At 43.5% G+C, this 19,772-nt stretch overlaps 1 protein-coding gene across 4 annotated transcripts in view; it reads right to left on the reverse strand.

The window, feature by feature from the left end:
• The window catches only part of PCNT (pericentrin), a 240,105-nt gene that overhangs the window by 111,879 nt on the left and 108,454 nt on the right, over positions 1 to 19,772 (reverse strand). For all 4 annotated transcript variants that reach the window (XM_077830537.1, XM_077830538.1, XM_077830536.1 and 1 more), the window contains exon 22: positions 13,900 to 14,064. In XM_077830537.1, the coding sequence (XP_077686663.1) occupies positions 13,900 to 14,064 (165 nt within the window). The remainder of the gene's footprint in view (positions 1 to 13,899; positions 14,065 to 19,772) is intronic.

Below are 19,772 nucleotides of genomic sequence, written 5' to 3' on the forward strand. Positions count from 1 at the left end.
GTGGAGACAAAGGCTCCTCTAACTCTGCCACAAACAGTTTGGCAGAGACACTAAAGGATTTAGCACTTTCCAAATAAAAGACAAATGCCCTTCTGACATCTAAGGTGTGAAGAGAGGCTTCCTCTCTAGTCTGAGGAGGTTTGGGGTAGAAAACCAGAAGTGGAATGTCCTAGTTGATGTGGAAGTCTGAGGTTACCTTGGGCAAAAGTGGAAGCGTGACCAGAGAGAGACCTTTTCTTTATAAAATGTGGTGTAGGAAGAATCAGCTATCAAAGCCCACTAACTCACCAGTTGTCCTAGTGGAGGTAATAGCCAAAGACTGCAGTCTTCAGAAACAATCGTGGAAGGGAACATTTAGCCAGTGGTTCAAAGGGAGGCCTCATTAGAGAATTGAGAACAATGTATAAGTCTCACTCCGGGTTACACTGTTTGACATGAGGAAAAAGATCTGATAATTCTTTGATGAATCATGAAGTGGTGAGGTGAGTAAAGACTAAAAAACCCTTGACTGAGGAATGGAAAAATTGCAATAGCCACTAAATGAACTTTAATGGAACTCCAACAGAGGGTCCCAGTTCTTCATACCCAAAAGGTAATCCAATATATCAGACAGATTGTATTTCAACAGGAGACGTACCTTTGGAACCTCTTCCTCTTCTGCAGGTATGTTTTTCTAGTTGACTCATTTCTACTATTGAGCAAAACTTCTTGCAATTCTTTTGAACACAAGATCTCTACCCATAAGATCCATCTATATGCCAAGCCTTGAGATGCAGAGCTGTCAAATTGGGGTGAAGACCTTCCACCGAGTCCTGGGTTAGCAGGTCAGGTATTATTGGTAATCAAAGTGAAGGACAATAGGAGGTGCAAATCAGGTATGGGAACCATATTTGACTCGGCTAAATTACTGCAATTAGGATGACTGTGGTTCTGTCCTGCTTGATCTTGTTTATGATTCTGAGTAGCAATGGCATCAGAGAATAGGCCTATAAGAGGTTTCTGGACCACAAAATGAGAAAGACACCTCCCAGAGAATGACAACTAACACACCCTCCTGAGCAGAGTATTCAGCATTTTCTGTTGGGGGCAGTGGCGAAGAGATCTAATTCTGGAGAACTCCAGGTAAGAAACATCAAGGGGTTGAGGGCCCATTTGCTATCATGGCAGAAGTGTCTGCTCAAGTTGTTGACAGTGGTGTTCTGGAAGCCTGGTAAGTATGTGACAGAGTTGAAGATTTAATGGGCTATGCACTAGTTCCACAGCTTTACTGGTTCTATACAAAAGGAGGAGGATCTTCCTCCTCCCTGGTGATTTATACTATACATGCCGGCCATGCTGTCTCATTATCCTCATGGACTGACCCTCAATCATAAGTAGAAAATGTCCGCAGTCAGATCTGACCATTCTGAGCTCTAATAGGTTAATGTGGAGAATGGATTCTTGAGTTGCACATTTGCCTTGAATAATATGACTTTGAAGACAAGCTCTCCACCCTATATGAGTTGTGCCAGTCACGATATTTATAGTTGGGGATGGAGAAGCAAATGGGATTCCAGTGCATACTGTGACAGGTTGGACCCCTTGGGAAACCACCTGATATGCTGAGATACCAGAGTATACCTATTCTGCCAGCATGGGTCCTCTTTAACCTGTCTTGCTGAGCCAGGCTCTTAAAACCTCCTCTAACACACACACACACACACAGGGCCACACCCAGCTGCAGATCAGCTCTGGGAAGACTTATTTAAAGGGACTAGCTCCAGCACTCAGGATATCCATCTTTCTTGGAGCGCAGACCCAAAGATATATTTTGAAATTCACCCCCTTCCTCAATGTGGAGAGAGGTGTGCACACTTCTTACCCACCCAGTTACAAATTACAGAAACTGGGTTTAACAATAAACAAAACATTGGCATTTTGGGATGTATAAGTAGGGGCATAGCGAGCAGATCGAGGGATGTGATCGTCCCCCTCTATTCGACATTGGTGAGGCCTCATCTGGAGTACTGTGTCCAGTTTTGGGCCCCACACTACAAGAAGGATGTGGATAAATTGGAGAAAGTCCAGCGAAGGGCAACAAAAATGATTAGGGGTCTGGAACACATGAGTTATGAGGAGAGGCTGAGGGAACTGGGATTGTTTAGTCTGCAGAAGAGAAGAATGAGGGGGGATTTGATAGCTGCTTTCAACTACCTGAGAGGTGGTTCCAGAGAGGATGGTTCTAGACTATTCTCAGTGGTGGAAGAGGACAGGACAAGGAGTAATGGTCTCAAGTTGCAGTGGGGGAGGTTCAGGTTGGATATTAGGAAAAACTTTTTCACTAGGAGGGTGGTGAAACACTGGAATGCATTGCCTAGGGAGGTGGTGGAATCTCCTTCCTTAGAAGTTTTTAAGGTCAGGCTTGACAAAGCCCTGGCTGGGATGATTTAATTGGGGATGGATCCTGCTTTTGAGCAGGGGGTTGGACTAGATGACCTCCTGAGGTCCCTTCCAACCCTGATATTCTATGATTCTATGAAAACAAATTTTATTGACTATAAAAAGGCAGATTTTAAGTGATAAAAGGGGTAACAAACACAACAAAGCAGATTACTAAGCAAATGAAAACAGACATGAAAACTAAGCTAGTTTCACTAAAGAAATTAGTTACAAATAGTATTTCTCACCCTAAATATTGTTGCAGGCAGTTTGAGAAGTTTCTGTGGTTCACAGTTCCAGTTATATTCGTTTTCAGATTGGACTCCTGTCTCAGTCTGGACTCCCCCCTTGCCTTCAGTATTTCTTCTTGGGCAGACAGGCCATGGTGAGGAGTCCTGTTTGACTTCCTCTCCACCCTTAAATAGGATTTACATAAGGCGGGAATCCTTTGTTTCCCAAACTTGACCCCCCCCCCCTTTCCCTTAAAAGAAAGGGAAAGCGACAAGAAGCCCCAGGTATCAGAGGGGTAGCCGTGTTAGTCTGTAACCACAAAAACAATGAGGAGTCCAGTGGCACCTTAAAGACTAAACTGGCCAATGGGAGCTGCGGGAGCACTGCTTGCGTGTGCCAGCAGCACACGGAGACTCGCTGCCCCCCTCCCTCCAAGGGGCATGCAGAGACATGGCAGCAGCAGCCGGCCACTTCCGGGAGCGGCATTGGGCCACGGCATGCAAGCAGCCTGCCTGACGGCCCTGCTGCACAACCAACCAGGAGCCACCTGTGGTAAGCACCTCCCGGCCAGAGGTGCACCCCCTCCTACACCCAATTCCCTGCCCCACATCAGAACCCCCTCTTGCACCAAACTCCCTCCCAATCCCAACACCCCCTCCATTAATATAGTAGAAATGTGTGACCCGTGATGACTTACCAAAATTCCTGGAGTGGCCCTCCAGCAAACATTATTGCCCACGCCTGATCTAGGCCATCCCTGACAGGTATTTATCTAATCTGCTCTTAAAAACCTCCAATGACAGAGATTCCAAAACCTCCCTAAGCAATTTATTCAAGTGCTTAACTGCCCTGACAGTTAGGAAGTTTTTACAAATGTCCAACCTACACTGCCCTTGCTGCAATTTAAGCCCATTGCTTCTTGTCCTATCCTCAGAGGTTCACAAGAACAATTTTTCTTCCTCCTCCTTGTAACAACCTTTTATGTACTTGAAAACTTCTGTTCCCCCTCAGTCTTCTCTTCTCCAGACTAAACAAACCCAATTTTTTCAATCTTCCCTCATAGGTCATGTTTTCTATACCTTTCATCATTTTTGTTGCTGTTCTCAGGATTTTCTCCAATTTGAACACATCTTTCCTGAAATGTAGAGCCCAGAACTGGACACAATACTCCAGGTGAGGCCTAATCAGCATGGAGTAGAGCGGAAGAGTTACTTCTCGTGTCTTCCTTACAACACTCCTGCTAATGCATCCTAGAATGATGTTTGCTTTTCTTACAACAATGTTACACAGTTGACTCATATTTAGCTTGTGATCCATTATGGCCCCCAGATCCATTTCTGCAGTACTCCTTCCTAGGAATCATTTCCCATTTTATATGTGTACAACTGATTGATCCTTCCTAAGTGGAGTACTTTGCATTTGTCCTTACTGAATTTCATCCTATTTACATCAGACCATTTCTCTGGTTTGTCCAGATCATTTTGAAATATGATCCTATCCTCCAAAGCACTGCAACCCTCCCTTCTTGGTATCGTCCACAAACTTTATAAGTGTATTCTCTATGCCATTATCTAAATGATTGATGAAGCTATTGAACAGAATCAGACCCAGGACCAATCCCTGTGGGAGCCCACTCAATAGACCCTTCAAAGCCTGACAGTGAACCATGGATAACTTTTCCAACCAGTTATGCACCCAACTTATAATAGCTCCATTTAGGTTGTACTTCTCTAGTTTGTTTATGAGAAGGTCATACAAGACAGTGTGGAAGAAACGCAGCCTTCGCTCTTAGGTTGGATACAAGTCAGAGACAGCTTTATTCAAGCAATTGCAAGGGAAGAAATACAATGGCCTCAGCAGTTCTTCAAAGGACAAGCAAAATCACACAAGCATTTATACCTCTTTGTGACGTGCATTAATTAAAAACATCTGTATTTTATTTAGGCTATTTACTATCTATTCCAGTATTTTCTCACTTTCTCTTCTCAAAACATTGTCATCTCAAGGCTAGGTCACACTGAATCTGTTCTGCTGTTTTCCCACTCACTTCAGACGTGAGCCCTGCTTCTACAGGTCTCATAAAATCATAGAATATCAGGGTTGGAAGGGACCTCAGGAGGTCATCTAGTCCAACCCCCTGCTCAAAGCAGGACCAATCCCCAATTAAATCATCCCAGCCAGGGCTTTGTCAAGCCTGACCTTAAAAACTTCTAAGGAAGGAGATTCTACCACCTCCCTAGGTAACGCATTCCAGTGTTTCACCACCCTCCTTGTGAAGAAGTTTTTCCTAATATCCAACCTAAACCTCCTCCACTGCAACTTGAGACCATTACTTCTTGTCCTGTCCTCTTCTACCACTGAGAATAGTCTAGAACCATCTTCTCTGGAACCACCTCTCAGGTAGTTGAAAGCAGCTATCAAATCCCCCCTCATTCTTCTCTTCCTCAGACTAAACAATCCCAGTTCCCTCAGCCTCTCCTCATAACTCATGTGTTCCAGACCCCTAATCATTTTTGTTGCCCTTCGCTGGACTTTCTCCAATTTATCCACATCCTTCTTGTAGTGTGGGGCCCAAAACTGGACACAGTACTCCAGATGAGGCCTCACCAATGTCAAATAGAGGGGAACGATCACGTCCCTCGATCTGCTCGCTATGCCCCTACTTATACATCCCATAATGCCATTGGCCTTCTTGGCAACAAGGGCACACTGCTGACTCATATCCAGCTTCTCGTCCACTGTCTCCCCTAGGTCCTTTTCCGCAGAACTGCTGCCTAGCCATTCCGTCCCTAGTCTGTAGCTGTGTATTGGGTTCTTCCATCCTAAGTGCAGGACCCTGCACTTATCCTTATTGAACCTCATCAGATTTCTTTTGGCCCAATCCTCCAATTTGTCTAGGTCCCTCTGTAATATTGTCTCGCGATATTAAGCTAAGACTTAGCTCAACAGTTGCTCTGTCTCTGACAACTTAAAATGGCTTCACTTGAACCCTCTCTTTCTTTTCCTACCTCCACAACAGTATCAAAAAGTCTTACTAATGTAGAGATATACCACATCTATTGCTTCCCTACCATCCACTAGGCTTGTTACTCTGTCAAAGAAAGCTATTTGGATGTTTTGACATTATTTGTTCTAGACAAATCCAGGCTGATTGTTAATCATCACCTTATTATCTTCTAGGTACTTGCAAACTGATTGCTTGATTATTTTCACTATTATCTTTCTGGGTACTGAAGTTAAGCTGAGTGGTCTGTAATTCCCCAGGTTGTCCTTATTCCCTTTTTTACAGATTGGCACTATATTTGCCTTTTTCCAGTCCTCTGGAATCTCTCCTATCTTCCATGACTTTTCGAAGATAATTGCTGATGGCACACATCTCCTCAGTCAGCTCCTTGTGTATTCTAGGATGTATTTCATTAGGCCCTGGAGATTTGAAGACATCTAACTTGTCTAAGTAATTTTTAACTTGTTCTTTCCCTATTTTAGCCTCTGATCCTACTTCATGTTCACTGGCATCCCCTATGTTAGACGTCCAATCACTACTAAACTTCTTGATGAAAACGAAGTCATTTAGCATTTCTGACGTTTCCACATTTCCCACCCCCTCAATTGAGTAACGGGCCTACCTTGTCCTTGGTCTTCCTCTTGCTGCTAATATATTTGTAGAATGTTTTCTTGTTACCTTTTATGTCTCTAGCTAGCTTAATCTATTTTGTGCCTTGGCCTTTCTAATATTGTCCCTACATGCTTGTGTTGTTTATATTCATCCTTTGTAATTTGACCTAGTTTCCACTTTCTGTAGGACTCTTTTTTGAGTTTCAGATCATTAAAGATCTTCAGGGTGGTCTCTTGCCACACTTCCCATCTTTCCTAAGAAATGAGATAATTTGCTCTTGTGCCCTTAATAATGTCTCATGGCAATTTTTCTAGCTCCCTTAAACTGCTTTTTCCCTTAGATTTGCTTCCCATGGGATCTTACCTACCAACTCCCTGAGTTTGCGCAAGTCTGCCTTCTTGATATCCATTATCTTTACTGTTTATCTTGTGCAGTTTTCCCTCCCACCATTCCTTAAAATCATGAATTCTATCATTTCATGATCAGTTTCACCAAAGCTGCCTTCCACTTTCAAATTCTCAACCAGTTCCTCCCTATTTCTCAAAATCAAACCTACAACAGTCTCTTCCCTACCAGCTTTCTCCACCTTCCGAAATAAAAAGGTGCCCTGCTGTGTTTTTCCCAACAGATGTCTGGTTAGTTAAGTCCCCCATCACCACGAATGCTTTGAATGACTGTGCTAGTTGTTTAAAAAAAGCCTCACCCGACTCCTCTTCCTGGTTAGGTGATCTGTAGTAGACCCCTACTATGACATCACCCTTGTTTTTTAACCCCTTTATCCTTTCAACAAGTCTCTCTCCCATTTCCATCTTAATCTCAGTCCAAGTGTATATATCTTTGATACATAAAGCAACACCTCCTCCCTGTTTTCCCTGCTTATCCTTCCTGAGACACCTGTACCCTTCTATACCAATAATCCAGTCATGTGTATTATCCCACCAAGTCTGTGATGCCGGCTATGTCACAGTTGTGTTTATTCACTAACATTTCCAGTTCTTCATGCTTATTTTCCATACTTCTCGCATTAGTATATATTTAAAATACTGATTTGATTTCCCCTGTGTTCTCGTCTCTCCCTTTTCCCTGCTACAATGGCCCATGCTCCTCTCAGATTCTGACTCTTCTCCCAGGTCTCCATGTTTTTGACTTACCTGGAGGCTTTTGTCTCCTGCCCCCATTGAACCTAGTTCAAAGCCCTCCTCACTAGATTAGGCAGTCTGTATCCAAAGATACTCTTCCCCTTATTCGATAGGTGGAATAATTCTTGCTCAAAAACTTCTAATTGCTTCTGACCCTTAGCAGAAGTGGGGGGTTGGAAATCTACAGAGATGTTCTCGGTTGCATTTGTTAACAGTATAAGGCACCAAAGAGATTGGGGCTGGGTCCATTCGGAGTTCCTGTTTACCTTTAATGGGAATGTAGTGCTTCTTATCTGCTCTCTTACAGGTTGGGGGCTTGGCAGTTGGGTTTGCCAAACTATTTTGGCAGCTTAAAGTACAGTCGCATTTATAGATAAAGCTACCTTACAAGAGGAGGCAATATGATGAAGGATGTCAGTCAATTTGTGTTGACTCTCATGGATCTCCAGAGGGATTTGGAGGGAATCTAATATTTTCAGGAGTTCCTGGAATTGTCTGAACTCACCTGCATATAGGACTGGGAGGATGCATCAGGTGAGGAAGAAGAGATGTTAGTCTGTGGTGTAGCTTCTTCATCAGTACTTTTCTCCTGAACCTCAAAAGATTCCTCCTGGGGAGTAAAGTGATGTAGGAGAGCTGGAGGAGAAGGGTTTGCCTTTGACATTTGACATGGCTGTAACTTGGACTTCTAGAGAATTGCTCTCTATTAGCAGCCCACAGACTCCAGAATGACCATGGGAGAGGGCAATATAGAAGAGGGGGTACACCCCAGATTTATTCATACCAAGAAGAGAGTGCGGTGATCCATGCAAGTGCATGCCTTGTGTTTCTCTTATGGAAAAAGTGTCAGAAAAAGCAAGCCTTGAACAAAGATGCATAAGTCAGAGAAGCTCCCCTCATGATAGTCCAGAGGAGAGGCAGATGGTGGAGGAGTTGAGACAGGGAGGCTGTCCATTTGAGCAGGTACCGGAGAGCATGTCGGTACCAGGGAATGGTACAGTACCAGAGATAAAGGAGGTCATGGTACCTAGACTCTTTGTGCACCCATCAACAAGGGTGACACAAGTTTATTTAGGTGGGGATTGGTCCTGCTTTGAGCAGGGGATTGGACTAGATGACCTCCTAAGGTCCCTTCCAACCCTGATATTCTATGATTCTATGACTAGCAGGTCTTTGGAGTATCTAAACTCCTCCAGTAGAGGATGAACCTGTGCAGGATCCTGATGAGTTTGGAGCCAGAAGGTGGCAGTACCATGGATGATCTCTACTTCAATGGTACCAGTTGGTCAGGTTGTGGTTTGGTTTTGGGTACTGCAGGAGCTACCAACACAGTAATCTGTACCAGTCTAGTCACGGTAGAGTACTTAGAGTTTCTACAACTATCGTCATGCTTGGACAGTACCAGAACTGACTTTGATACTAAGTAATCCTGGGTACTGTGACATCTTAAAGGGCACCTGGGGTCCTCCTGGGACCCTCAGTACCAGGAGATCTTTTTAGGATGTAAGGTCTCCAAAGTGGCAGGTCTCTGAGGTGATCTGGGCTTCTTGGCACTGATTTATTTTTGAGGAGATCTACGTCTCCTCTTTTAGAAGCCTTAGATTGTCCCCCACAGTTTTTTTCCCCAGGTGTGCCTATTCAGTGTGAAGGCTACAGACAAAATTGATGGGACACTCTGGTTTCAGAGGTCTGTTGTACAGGGCTGGTGTGGAGAGTACCTGGCCCAGGTCCGAAGAAGTATTTGCTTCAGGTTGGGGGGCTGTCTGTAAGCAAGGACTGGCCTGTCTCCCAAGATCTGTGAGGGTGATGGGCCCCCACAACCTGAAGCAAATACTCACCAGCAACCACACAACAGAACCACTAACCCAGGAGCCTATCCTTGCAACAAAGCCCGTTGCCAACTGTGTCCACATATCTATTCAGGGGACACCATCATAGGGCCTAATCACATCAGCCACACTATCAGAGGCTCCTTCACCTGCACATCTACCAATGTGATCTATGCCATCCTGTGCCAGCAATGCCCCTCTGCCATGTGCATTGGCCAAACCGGACAGTCTCTACGTAAAAGAATAAATGGACACAAATCAGACATCAAGAATTATAACATTCCAAAACCAGTCGGAGAACACCTCAGTCTCTTTGGTCACACGATTACAGACCTAAAAGTTGCAATTCCTCAACAAAAAAACTTCAAAAACAGACTCCAACGAGAGACTGCTGAATTGGAATTAATTTGCAAACTGGATACAATTAACTTAGGCTTGAATAAAGACTGGGATTGGATGGGTCATTACACAAAGTAAAATTATTTCCCCATGTTTATTCCCCACCCCCAGCTGTTCCTCAGACGTTTTTGTCAACTGCTGGAAATGACCCACCTTGATTATCACTACAAAAGGTTCTCCTCCCCCTCCCCCCCTCCTGCTGCTAATAGCTCACCTTACCTGATCACTCTCGATACAGTGTGTATGGTAACACCCATTGTTTCATGTTCTCTGTATATATAAATCTCCCCACTGTATTTTCCACTGAATGCATCCGATGAAGTGAGCTGTAGCTCATGAAAGCTTATGCTCAAATAAATTTGTTCGTCTAAGGTGCCACAAGTCCTCCTTTTCTTTTTGCAGATACAGACTAACATGGCTGCTACTCTGAAACCTTCCTTATTCACTTTCTCCACACCAGTCATGGTTTCATGGACCTCTCTCATATCCCTGCTCCAACCCCATCATCTTTTTTCCAAGCTTAATAGTCCCAGTCTTTTTAATCTCTCTTCATATGGAAGCTGTTACATACTCCTAATAATTTTTGTTGCCCTTTTCTGTACCTTTTCCATTTCTAATTATCTTTCTTAAAATGGGGTGACCAGGACTTCATGCAGTATTCAAGGTGTGTGTGTGTATCACGAATGTATATAGCAACATTATAATGTTTACTCTTTTATTATCTATCCCTAGTCTAATGGTTCCTAACATTGTTAGCTTGTTTGACTGCCGCTGCACTTTGAGCAGATGTTTTCAGAGAACTATCCACAATGATTCCAAAATCTCTTTCTTGAGTGGTAACAGCTAATTTAGACCCCCATTATTCTGCTGGGATTATATTTTCCAGTAAGCATTATTTCATCTGCCACTTTGCTGCCCAGCACCCCGCTTTGTGAGATCCCTTTTGTCACTCTTCACAATCTGCTTTGGACTTAACTATCTTGAGTAATTTTGTATCATCTGCAAACTTTGCCACCTCACTGTTTACCTCTTTTTCCAGATCATTTATGAATATGTTGAACCACTTTTGTCTCAGTACAGACCCCCGGGGGACAACTATTTACCTCTCTCTATTCTGAAAAATGACCATTTATTCTTATCCTTTGTTTCCTATCTATTAACCAGTTACTGATCTATGAGAAGACATGCCCTTTTATTCCATGACTGATTAGTTTAAGAGCCTTTGGTAAGGACTGTTGTCAAAGGCTTTCTAAAAGTCCAAGTACACTATATTCACTGGATCACCTTTGTCCACACATTTGCTGATACCCTCAAAGAACTCTAGTAGATTGGTGAGGCATGATTTCCCTTTACAAAAACCATGTTGACTCTTCCTGAAAATATGATGTTCATCCATCTGTCTGCTAATTCTATTCTTTACTATAGTTTCAATCAATCTGCCTCATACTGAAGATAGGTTTACTGGCCTGTAATTGCCAGGATCACCTCTGGAGCCTTTTTTAAAAATTGGCATCACATTAGCTACCCTCCAGTCATCTGGTACAGAAGCTGATTCAAGCAATAGGTTACATACCACAGTTAATAGTTCTTCAATTTCATATATGAGTTCCTTCAAAACTTTCGGGTGAATACCATCTGGTCCTGGTGACTTATTACTGTTTAGTTTATTAATTTGTTCAGAAACCTCCTCTCATGACACCTTAATCTGGGATGGTTCCTCAGATTTGTCACCTAAAAAGAATGGCTCAGGCGTGGGAACCTCCCTCATATTCGACACTGCCCTAGATACCACTTGTATGGAGCACAAAGGTAGCTTGGACATATGTGCAGACTGAACACACACGGCTATCAAAAGACTAATCAAAGCAGCATGGGGTGCATCACACCTGAAGTGGAATATCCATACAGAAACTACACAAAGAAGAATCTGTATTTAAGCAAGTTGAAAACTGGTTTACATCTTCTAAAATGAAGATCTCACACTGCCAGTATTACAAAGTATGCCTTTGTCAAGTGATCCTCAGATCTCAGTGGTTCAGGAGCCAACATTACCTAAAGAAGCCACAGTAGCATGAATTCATTCTTTCATTTACTATAATACTGTAACAGTACCACAGGGGAAATATTTTGTTTTTATATATATAAATTATTCTCTCAGCAAAATAACTGACCAAGTATTATTTTATCAGCTACAGTAGGTTAACAACACAGTAAATGTATCCTGACTGGTTAATACTTAAATCACACAGTGTTTTAACGTCATGCGCTGCAAAGAGACACATTAAAAAGCCACTTGCAGCTTGCAAGCCTCATAAAGCAGTGATGCTCAGACTATCTAGCTAGTCGTCATGAAATAGATGGAGAAGTAGTCAGAGAAGTAGAATGTACTTTCAGATCTATTTCACAGACTCTTTCTGCTGATAAATCAGTTTTCTTCCATCCTTCCAAATGCTAAACAAGACATAATGTGTACAAATCTCTTTAAAAAACTGAAATTTTCATATTAACATACACAAGTATATCGCAAATCAGAACTGAAGGTAAAATATAGTCCTTAAATGCATGATCGTGTTTATGACACATTATGCATTTATCTCTGAATAGATATTTTACAAAGGCCATTTCTTCTAATACCTAACTGCAAATGGAAGCGTTAAGGACAAAGTGCCAGGTTTACATTATTTTAATATACATTAACTCCTCACTTAACGTTGTAGTTAAAACAATGTTAAACGAATCCAATTTCCCCATAAGAATTAATGTAAATGGGGGGGTTAGGTTCCAGGGAAATTTTTTTCGCCAAACAAAAGAATATATTGTATACATATACATACCCAGCCAGTATAAGTTTTAAACAAACAATTTAATACTGTACACAGCAATGATGATTGTGAAACCTAGTTGAGGTGGTGAAGTCAGAGGGTGGGATATTTCCCAGGGAATGCCTTACTGATAAATGATTAACTAGCACTCAGCTGAGCCCTCAAGGGTTAACACATTGCTGTTAATGTCGCCTCTCACTCTACAAGGCAGCACGAATGGAGGAAGGGGAGACAGCATGGCAGAGAGAGACAGAGACACATACCGTGTGTGTGAGAGAGAGAGAGAGAGAGAGAGACGCATTGCCCTTTTAAGTATGCTGACCCCACTAAGTACACTGCCTTTTTAAGCGGCAAAGAGTCCTGTGGCACCTTATAGACTAACAGACGTACTGGAGCATAAGCTTTCGTGGGTGAATACCCACTTCGCTGGATGCATGCCTTTTTAAGTAGATCAGCAAGTTGAGATAGCAGCTGCTGCCAGCAAGCTCCCTCCATTCCGAGCCCTGTTGTGTCCCGTCCCGCCCCCCCGACTCTGTGGAGATGGGGTAAAGAAGCGGGGGGCAGGAGGGGGACACCCTGACATTAGCCCCCCTCTTCCCCACATAGCAACCAGGAGGCTCCCGGGAGCAGCGCCAAGGCAGAGGGCAGGAGCATCACATGGCAGTGGGAGGAGGGACAGCTGAACTGCCCAGCAATTGATAGCCTGCTGGTTGACTGCTGGACAGGGAACTTAGGAGAGCTTATAGGGGGGCTGCTGGCCCACCTTGGTTCCAAGCCCCCACCAGCTAGCTCCAACAGGCTGCTCTTTCTGCAAGCAGTGGACAAAGCAGGTGGCTGCCAAACAACGTTATAAGGGAGCATTGCACAACTTTAAACAAGCATGTTCTCGAATTGATCAGCTATGTAACAACGAAACAATATTAACCGGGGCGACTAAGTGAGGAGTTACTGTAGTATTTTTTTCAGCATTGTATGGGTTGTTCTCCAATTCAGAATACACATTTACAAAGTTTATGTACAACGTATTAAAAAAAAATGTAAACACTTTTACCCAAAAGCAAAAAGGAGAAAAGTAAAAGCAGAAGACATCTTAAAAGAGAGACACCTTCATGAACCACATCTATTCCCATTCATGATTGCATAGCATGTCTGTGGCAAATAGATTAACTGCTTACATGAAAAAGTGAAGTTAGGAACATAATGTATTTTTAGTCCCTTTTAATGTGATTTAATTGACAGAAACAATCTGAAGAGTTAGACTCATGTGACTAGCAAGCAATCTGGCCCACAGACCATTTTTCTATCTTCAACTCCTATGTCTCTAGGACGTTAAAAAGACAATCTGGGGAAAAGGTTTTGTAATAACTGTTAAACCTCAGAAAATTCCACTAATTTTGGGACATAAATTTTGGAATTTGTTAAAAAACATTTTAGTTAGAGCTCACCTTTAGTTGTGTAATCTGCTGTTCCAGTAATACCTCTGACTGACATTTGAGCAGTTCAATCTCATCCTGGAACTGAAGCTGCTGCTTCAATTTCGCCTCCTCAAACTGAGCTAGGAGAGCTGTTCGCACAGTTTCCACTTCAGAGGCAGAAGCAGAGGCATACATCTGTAAGATTTTTTAATCAATTTTATTATTGAGAAAAATCAGTAACTCCCATATCCCACAGTGATTTTCCCTCCAACCCTAAGGGCCAGATTCTCAGCTGGTGTGAACTGCCATACTTCCACTTCCATCTTGACTGAAGGAAACCAGATCTGATCTCTGTGCAAGTTTGCAAAGATACAGGCAGGTGGAAGTGGAGGTGGAGGATTCTGGGAGAGGAGATTGGCACCAAAGTCCTCCTAAACTAATTGCCTAGTTAATCGAATGAGCAACTCAGATTGCAGAGCACACCACCTGCTTGCATCTTCTGATGCCCATAAGGTTCATGGAAATACACCAGAAAAAGGGGAGTCAAACAAGTGGCAGCTGTGCCTCATTAAAACAATATAACAGTTACCCAGTGACCAGTGATATTGGGCTTCTAGGAAAATTTCAGCTGCATTCTCCTTTGTAAACTCAATCACTGCGGCCATTAGACTGATGGAAAATCCTGTTTCCAGGCTCAAGACACTTAAAGGATGAGAATTTTCACTTGATCAACAAAGCTAACTTCCCAGGCGTATACTTCTTCTGCAGAAAACCCAAAGGGACAAACAGTACATATTTTCAGGTCACCCTAAAGTACAGCAACCTGTCTGATACTAGCAGCTCAAAGACACCTCCCCCTTCCCCTCCCTCCCCCCAAACCAAAGGAAATTAATGTTTTCCCCAAAGGTAAACCACTTTTGCAAGGGGGACACTGCCATTCAAACTCACAGAAATTGCACTTATGATTAACAGTCCCATCGCTCATTACTGAATTTTGCAGAGCAATGAGTGAAAAAGCAAAATAATGTATCATAAAAAAGGGAAGTTACTAATCTTATAGTAATTGGAGTTACTCGAGATGCATGGTCCCTATGGGCACTCTGCCTGTGAATACGCATGCACTACATGAGCCTGAGACCAGAAGATTCTTCTTAGCAGCATCCAACTGGTCAGTGCCTGCATCCTTGCTCTCCTCATGCTCCATGCCGAGGGCATAAGGGGCGGTACTGTGCAATTATCTCTCCTGTTCCTTCTCTAACCTCACTTAATGGATAGGATCTGAAGCAGAGGTGAAGGAGGGTGAATAGTGGAATACAGACAGGGATCACATCTTGACGAACTCGTTACTATAAAGGTAAATAACTTACCTTTCTTCCTCAAGCGCTAATCCCTAAGTGTATTCCACTGTGGGTGACTGAAAACCAGTACTCAGAAGAGTCAGGTGCGAGGCTGCAGGCAGTAAAGATGTTTGTAGGACCTCCACACCAAAGAATGCATAAGCTGTGGAGGCTTGAACTAAGGCATAATGTTTTTTGAAGGTACAAACAGAACTCCATATTGCTGCTTTGCAAATTCCAAGCAGGAGCACCTCCTGACGCAATGCTAGTGAAGCTGCTTGTGCTCTAGCAGAATGAGCCCACACACAGTGTGGGAGAGGAAGATTCACCAAATAAAAGTAGAATACAGCCCAAAATCCACTTAGAGAGTCTGAGAGGCTATAGCTTGTCCTCTCATTCATTCCACAATGGCAATAAACAATGGAGGCAGCTTTGTGATAGATTTCATTCTTTGCCAGTAAAAAGCTAATTATGCTTCACATCAAGGGATCTTCACTGGTGGCAAGAGGCTTAGGGAAAAGAAAACAGGTATGTGTTTATGTGGAAATCCAAAACTACTTCAGGGGTGAATTTCAGGTGCAGCCATAGTGAGACTTTGTCCTGTACTATATATGGTAAATTGGTTATAAGCCATAATTGGTAAAACGGCTTTACTCTTGGGGGAATTCTGCATCACTGCACATGCGCAGAATTTATGTCCCCCACAGGTTTCTTTTGCTTCCCTGCACAAAATTTACTTCTGACGGGGAAGCAAAGGGAAGGTGCAAGAGCGATGACGTGCCCCTCCCCAGCAGCGCAAGCAGGTTGGTTTGGGCGCCCAGAGCAGCCAGTAGAAACATAAACCACCACCTGGAAGGGGGTGGGCAGTCATGCATGTGTGTGCGAGACAGAGACACTGTTCCTCTCACTCACTTTTGCAGTACACTTAGCGTGGAGGGGCTTCAGGGTGTTTCTGAGGAGGTAGGCATGGAGCAGGCTCTGCCCCCTCAGTCAGAGCAGAATGTAGCAGCTTGCTTGGTCAATTGTTCCAATTGTCTTTGTGAATTCCCCCAGGAGTATAAAAAGGTGTAAAAGTTTTAAGACTCCTTTACATTGCCAGAGTGGTGTAAAAGACAGTATGGCTTTATAAATGCTTATGGTGCTTTAGTGATTAGAACTGGTCTAAATTTTTGGACTGAAAAATTTCCTGTCGAAGTATGCTCCATGAACTGTTACACGCTACTGACCTTTCTGGAGACGTTCAGTAGCCAATATAAATTTTGAGTTTGATTCCCCAGCCCTCACTTGCTCTTCAGTTGCCTATGATGCAACACTGAGCATACGGCTGCCTATATTTGTTGACTAATAACTAGAAAGAAAGGGTCAAACCTAGCTACTTTACTTTAGGCAAGGGCATTTGCGGATTTCCTCCAGTGCTCCCCACTCCCATTCTTCATCCATTCTATTGCAGTTTAAATACATTACAGAAATAATTGAAACCACAGTGATTGTACTGTGTTATTTCGACAACTAAAATATGCAGAATTTTAAAATATTGTGCGCCGAATTTTTAATTCGTTGGTGCAGAATTCCCCCAGGAGGAATAATGGCTTTAAGCTCCCTTACCTTTCTGGCCAAAGTGATGGCAACAAGGAAGGCAACCTTATCAACAACTGGAACATTGAACACATAGCTAATGGTTTAAACAGCAACCTAGACGATACCAAGAGTACTAAATGAGATCCCACTGTGGAACTGGTTGCATTATTGGTGGAAAGGTTCTAATCAAACCCTTCAGAAACATGACTGTCACCGAGTGAAGATGAAGTAGTCATCAATTAGTAGGTGGACATGTGCTGATTGCCTCTAGGTTAACACTTAGTCAGCTAAAGGAAAGATACACAGTCTTCAGAGCAAGAAGATAAATCCAGAATAGCAGGATGTCTTCTGTCTCAGGGGACATATGGTGTTGCTGGGCTCACATACAGAAATGTTTCCGCTTAACTATGTAACATTTTCTGGTGGAATCCTTTCTGGTATTTCTTAGAATGGCTTGTACTGCTTTCATACGTGATTGTTCTAGGTGTGATACCCATCCAAATACTAAGCCATGAGATGACAAGAGATCAGGCTGGGATGTTTGACCTTGCTGTTGTCGTGGGTCAAGAGATCCAGGACAGACTGGATGCTGATGGGTGGACAGGTTGACATCTGCATAAGGCCAGGAACCAGAACTGTCCAGGCCACATGGAAGTCAATGAGGATGATTAGCACTGTGTCCTTGTGGAACTTGAAGTTCTGCGGAAGAACGAGTGGATTGGGAGGCAAGGTGTACCTCAGATGACCCATCCAAGAAAGTAGGAGAGCATCACTCTTGCAGCCATGACCCTGAGCTCCTCTGGAACAGAACGTGCTGCAATTCCTCTTCATCTGGGATGCGAAAAGGTCCCAAAGTAGGTGCTCCCTACTGAGCAACGGTGCTGCTCATTACAGAATCGTGTAGTTCCCACTCGTGGCTGGTGGCATAATCCCTACTGAGGCTTTCCACCAGTGAATTGTGAGCACCCAGAAGGTGCACTGCTGACAGGGTAAAGTGGTGCCCCATAAGTTCACCATGTCTATGCACAGTGGGATGGATTGCACCCCTCCCTGCTAGTTGACATAGAACACAGTCATTATGATTTCTGACATTACCAGAACATATCAAGGTCATATGAGCAGTAAGAATGTCTTGCAGGCTTCCCAGACTGCTCTTAACACACCAGATATTTATACGCATTCTGGTCTCCCGAGGTGTCCAAGTGCCTTGCACTGTGCAGTCATCCATGTGGGCTCTCCAGTCTAATAGGGAGCTGTCATAAATATAAAGGGAAGGGTAAACCCCTTTGAAATCCCTCCTGGCCAGAGGAAAAACTCCTCTCACCTGTAAAGGGTTAAGAAGCTAAAGGTAACCTCGCTGGCACCTGACCAAAATGACCAATGAGGAGACAAGATACTTTCAAAAGCTGGGAGGAGGGAGAGAAACAAAGGGTCTCAGTCTGTCTATATGCTGTTTCTGCCGGGGATAGACCAGGAATGGAGTCTTAGAACTTTTAGTAAGTAATCTAGCTAGGTACGTGTTAGATTAGGATTTCTTTAAATGGCTGAGAAAAGAATTGTGCTGAATAGAATAACTATTTCTGTCTGTGTATCTTTTTTGTAACTTAAGTTTTTGGCCTAGAGGGATTTTCTATGTTTTGAATCTAATTACCCTGTAAGGTATCTACCACCCTGATTTTACAGAGGTGATTTCTTTACTTCTATTCCTATTAAAAGTCTTCTTGTAAGAAAACTGAATGCTTTTTCATTGTTCTCAGATCCAAGGGTTTGGGTCTGTGGTCACCTATGCAAATTGGTGAGGCTTTTTATCCAACATTTCCCAGGAAAGGGGGGGTGCAAGTGTTGGGAGAATTGTTCATTGTTCTTAAGATCCAAGGGTCTTGGTCTGTAGTCACCTAGGCAAATTGGTGAGGCTTTTTACCAAACCTTGTCCAGGAAGTGGGGTGCAAGGTTTTGGGAAGTATTTTTGGGGGGAAAGACGTTTCCAAACAGCTCTTCCCCAGTAACCAGTATTTGTTTGGTGGTGGTAGCGGCCAATCCAAGGACAAAGGGTGGAATATTTTGTACCTTGGGGAAGTTTTGACCTAAGCTGGTAAAGATAAGCTTAGCAGGTTTTTCATGCAGGTCCCCACATCTGTACCCTAGCGTTCAGAGTGGGGAAGGAACCTTGACAGGAGCCATCCATAAATATAATTTTGTCTGGTGTGGGAGTGAGGAAAGAAACTCTCTCTCACACACACACACACACACACCCCCACCCACACACCCACCCCTGGCATCTTCTCTCACTTCAGCAAGGCCTTCAACCTTGGAGGGAATTGTCATGGCGTGATTGCTTAGCACATACATTATTTAGAGTCAGGCCTACAGGCAAGAGAGGTGCATACTTACAAACGGTCATGTAAGTACATAACACCAGATGCCACAATAGCATGAGGCATACCCAAACTAATGTTCAAGGACTGTGCATAGCCTGGTAGATTAACACGCTCATGACGTGGCGATAAGCTCCCATCCTCACTGACTCCAGAGTCGCCCATATGAAGTCTGTATTTTGTATCAGATTCAGGGATGACTTGTGTGTTTACACAGATTCCAAGATATGTTAGGAGATGGTGCAGCAATGATGTGGATGCCAGAACTTCTAGACAGGATCTGCCTGTCAGGAGCCAGTCATCTAGGTATCGGAAGATGGTGGAGCCATTGTGATGGCCTTGTGCTGTTGCTACTGCAAACACTTTCTTAAATACTCAGGGTGCTGTTAGGTCAATATCCTGTATTGGTAGCGGTTGGGAGCTACTACAAAGAGAGGGTTACTCACCCTTTGCAGTAACGGAGGTTCTTTGAGATGTGTGTCCCTATGGGTGGCTCCACTTCCGGTGTTGGTGCATCCCGGCGCCATTGACTGGAGATTTTCGGTAGCAGTGTCCATCTGAGTCACGCATCATCTAGTCCATAGCAGTGTCCGTTGACAACTCATCTAGTGCA

This window comes from Eretmochelys imbricata, chromosome 11, assembly GCF_965152235.1.
Source record: "Eretmochelys imbricata isolate rEreImb1 chromosome 11, rEreImb1.hap1, whole genome shotgun sequence".
Classification (NCBI taxonomy): Eukaryota; Metazoa; Chordata; order Testudines; family Cheloniidae; genus Eretmochelys; species Eretmochelys imbricata.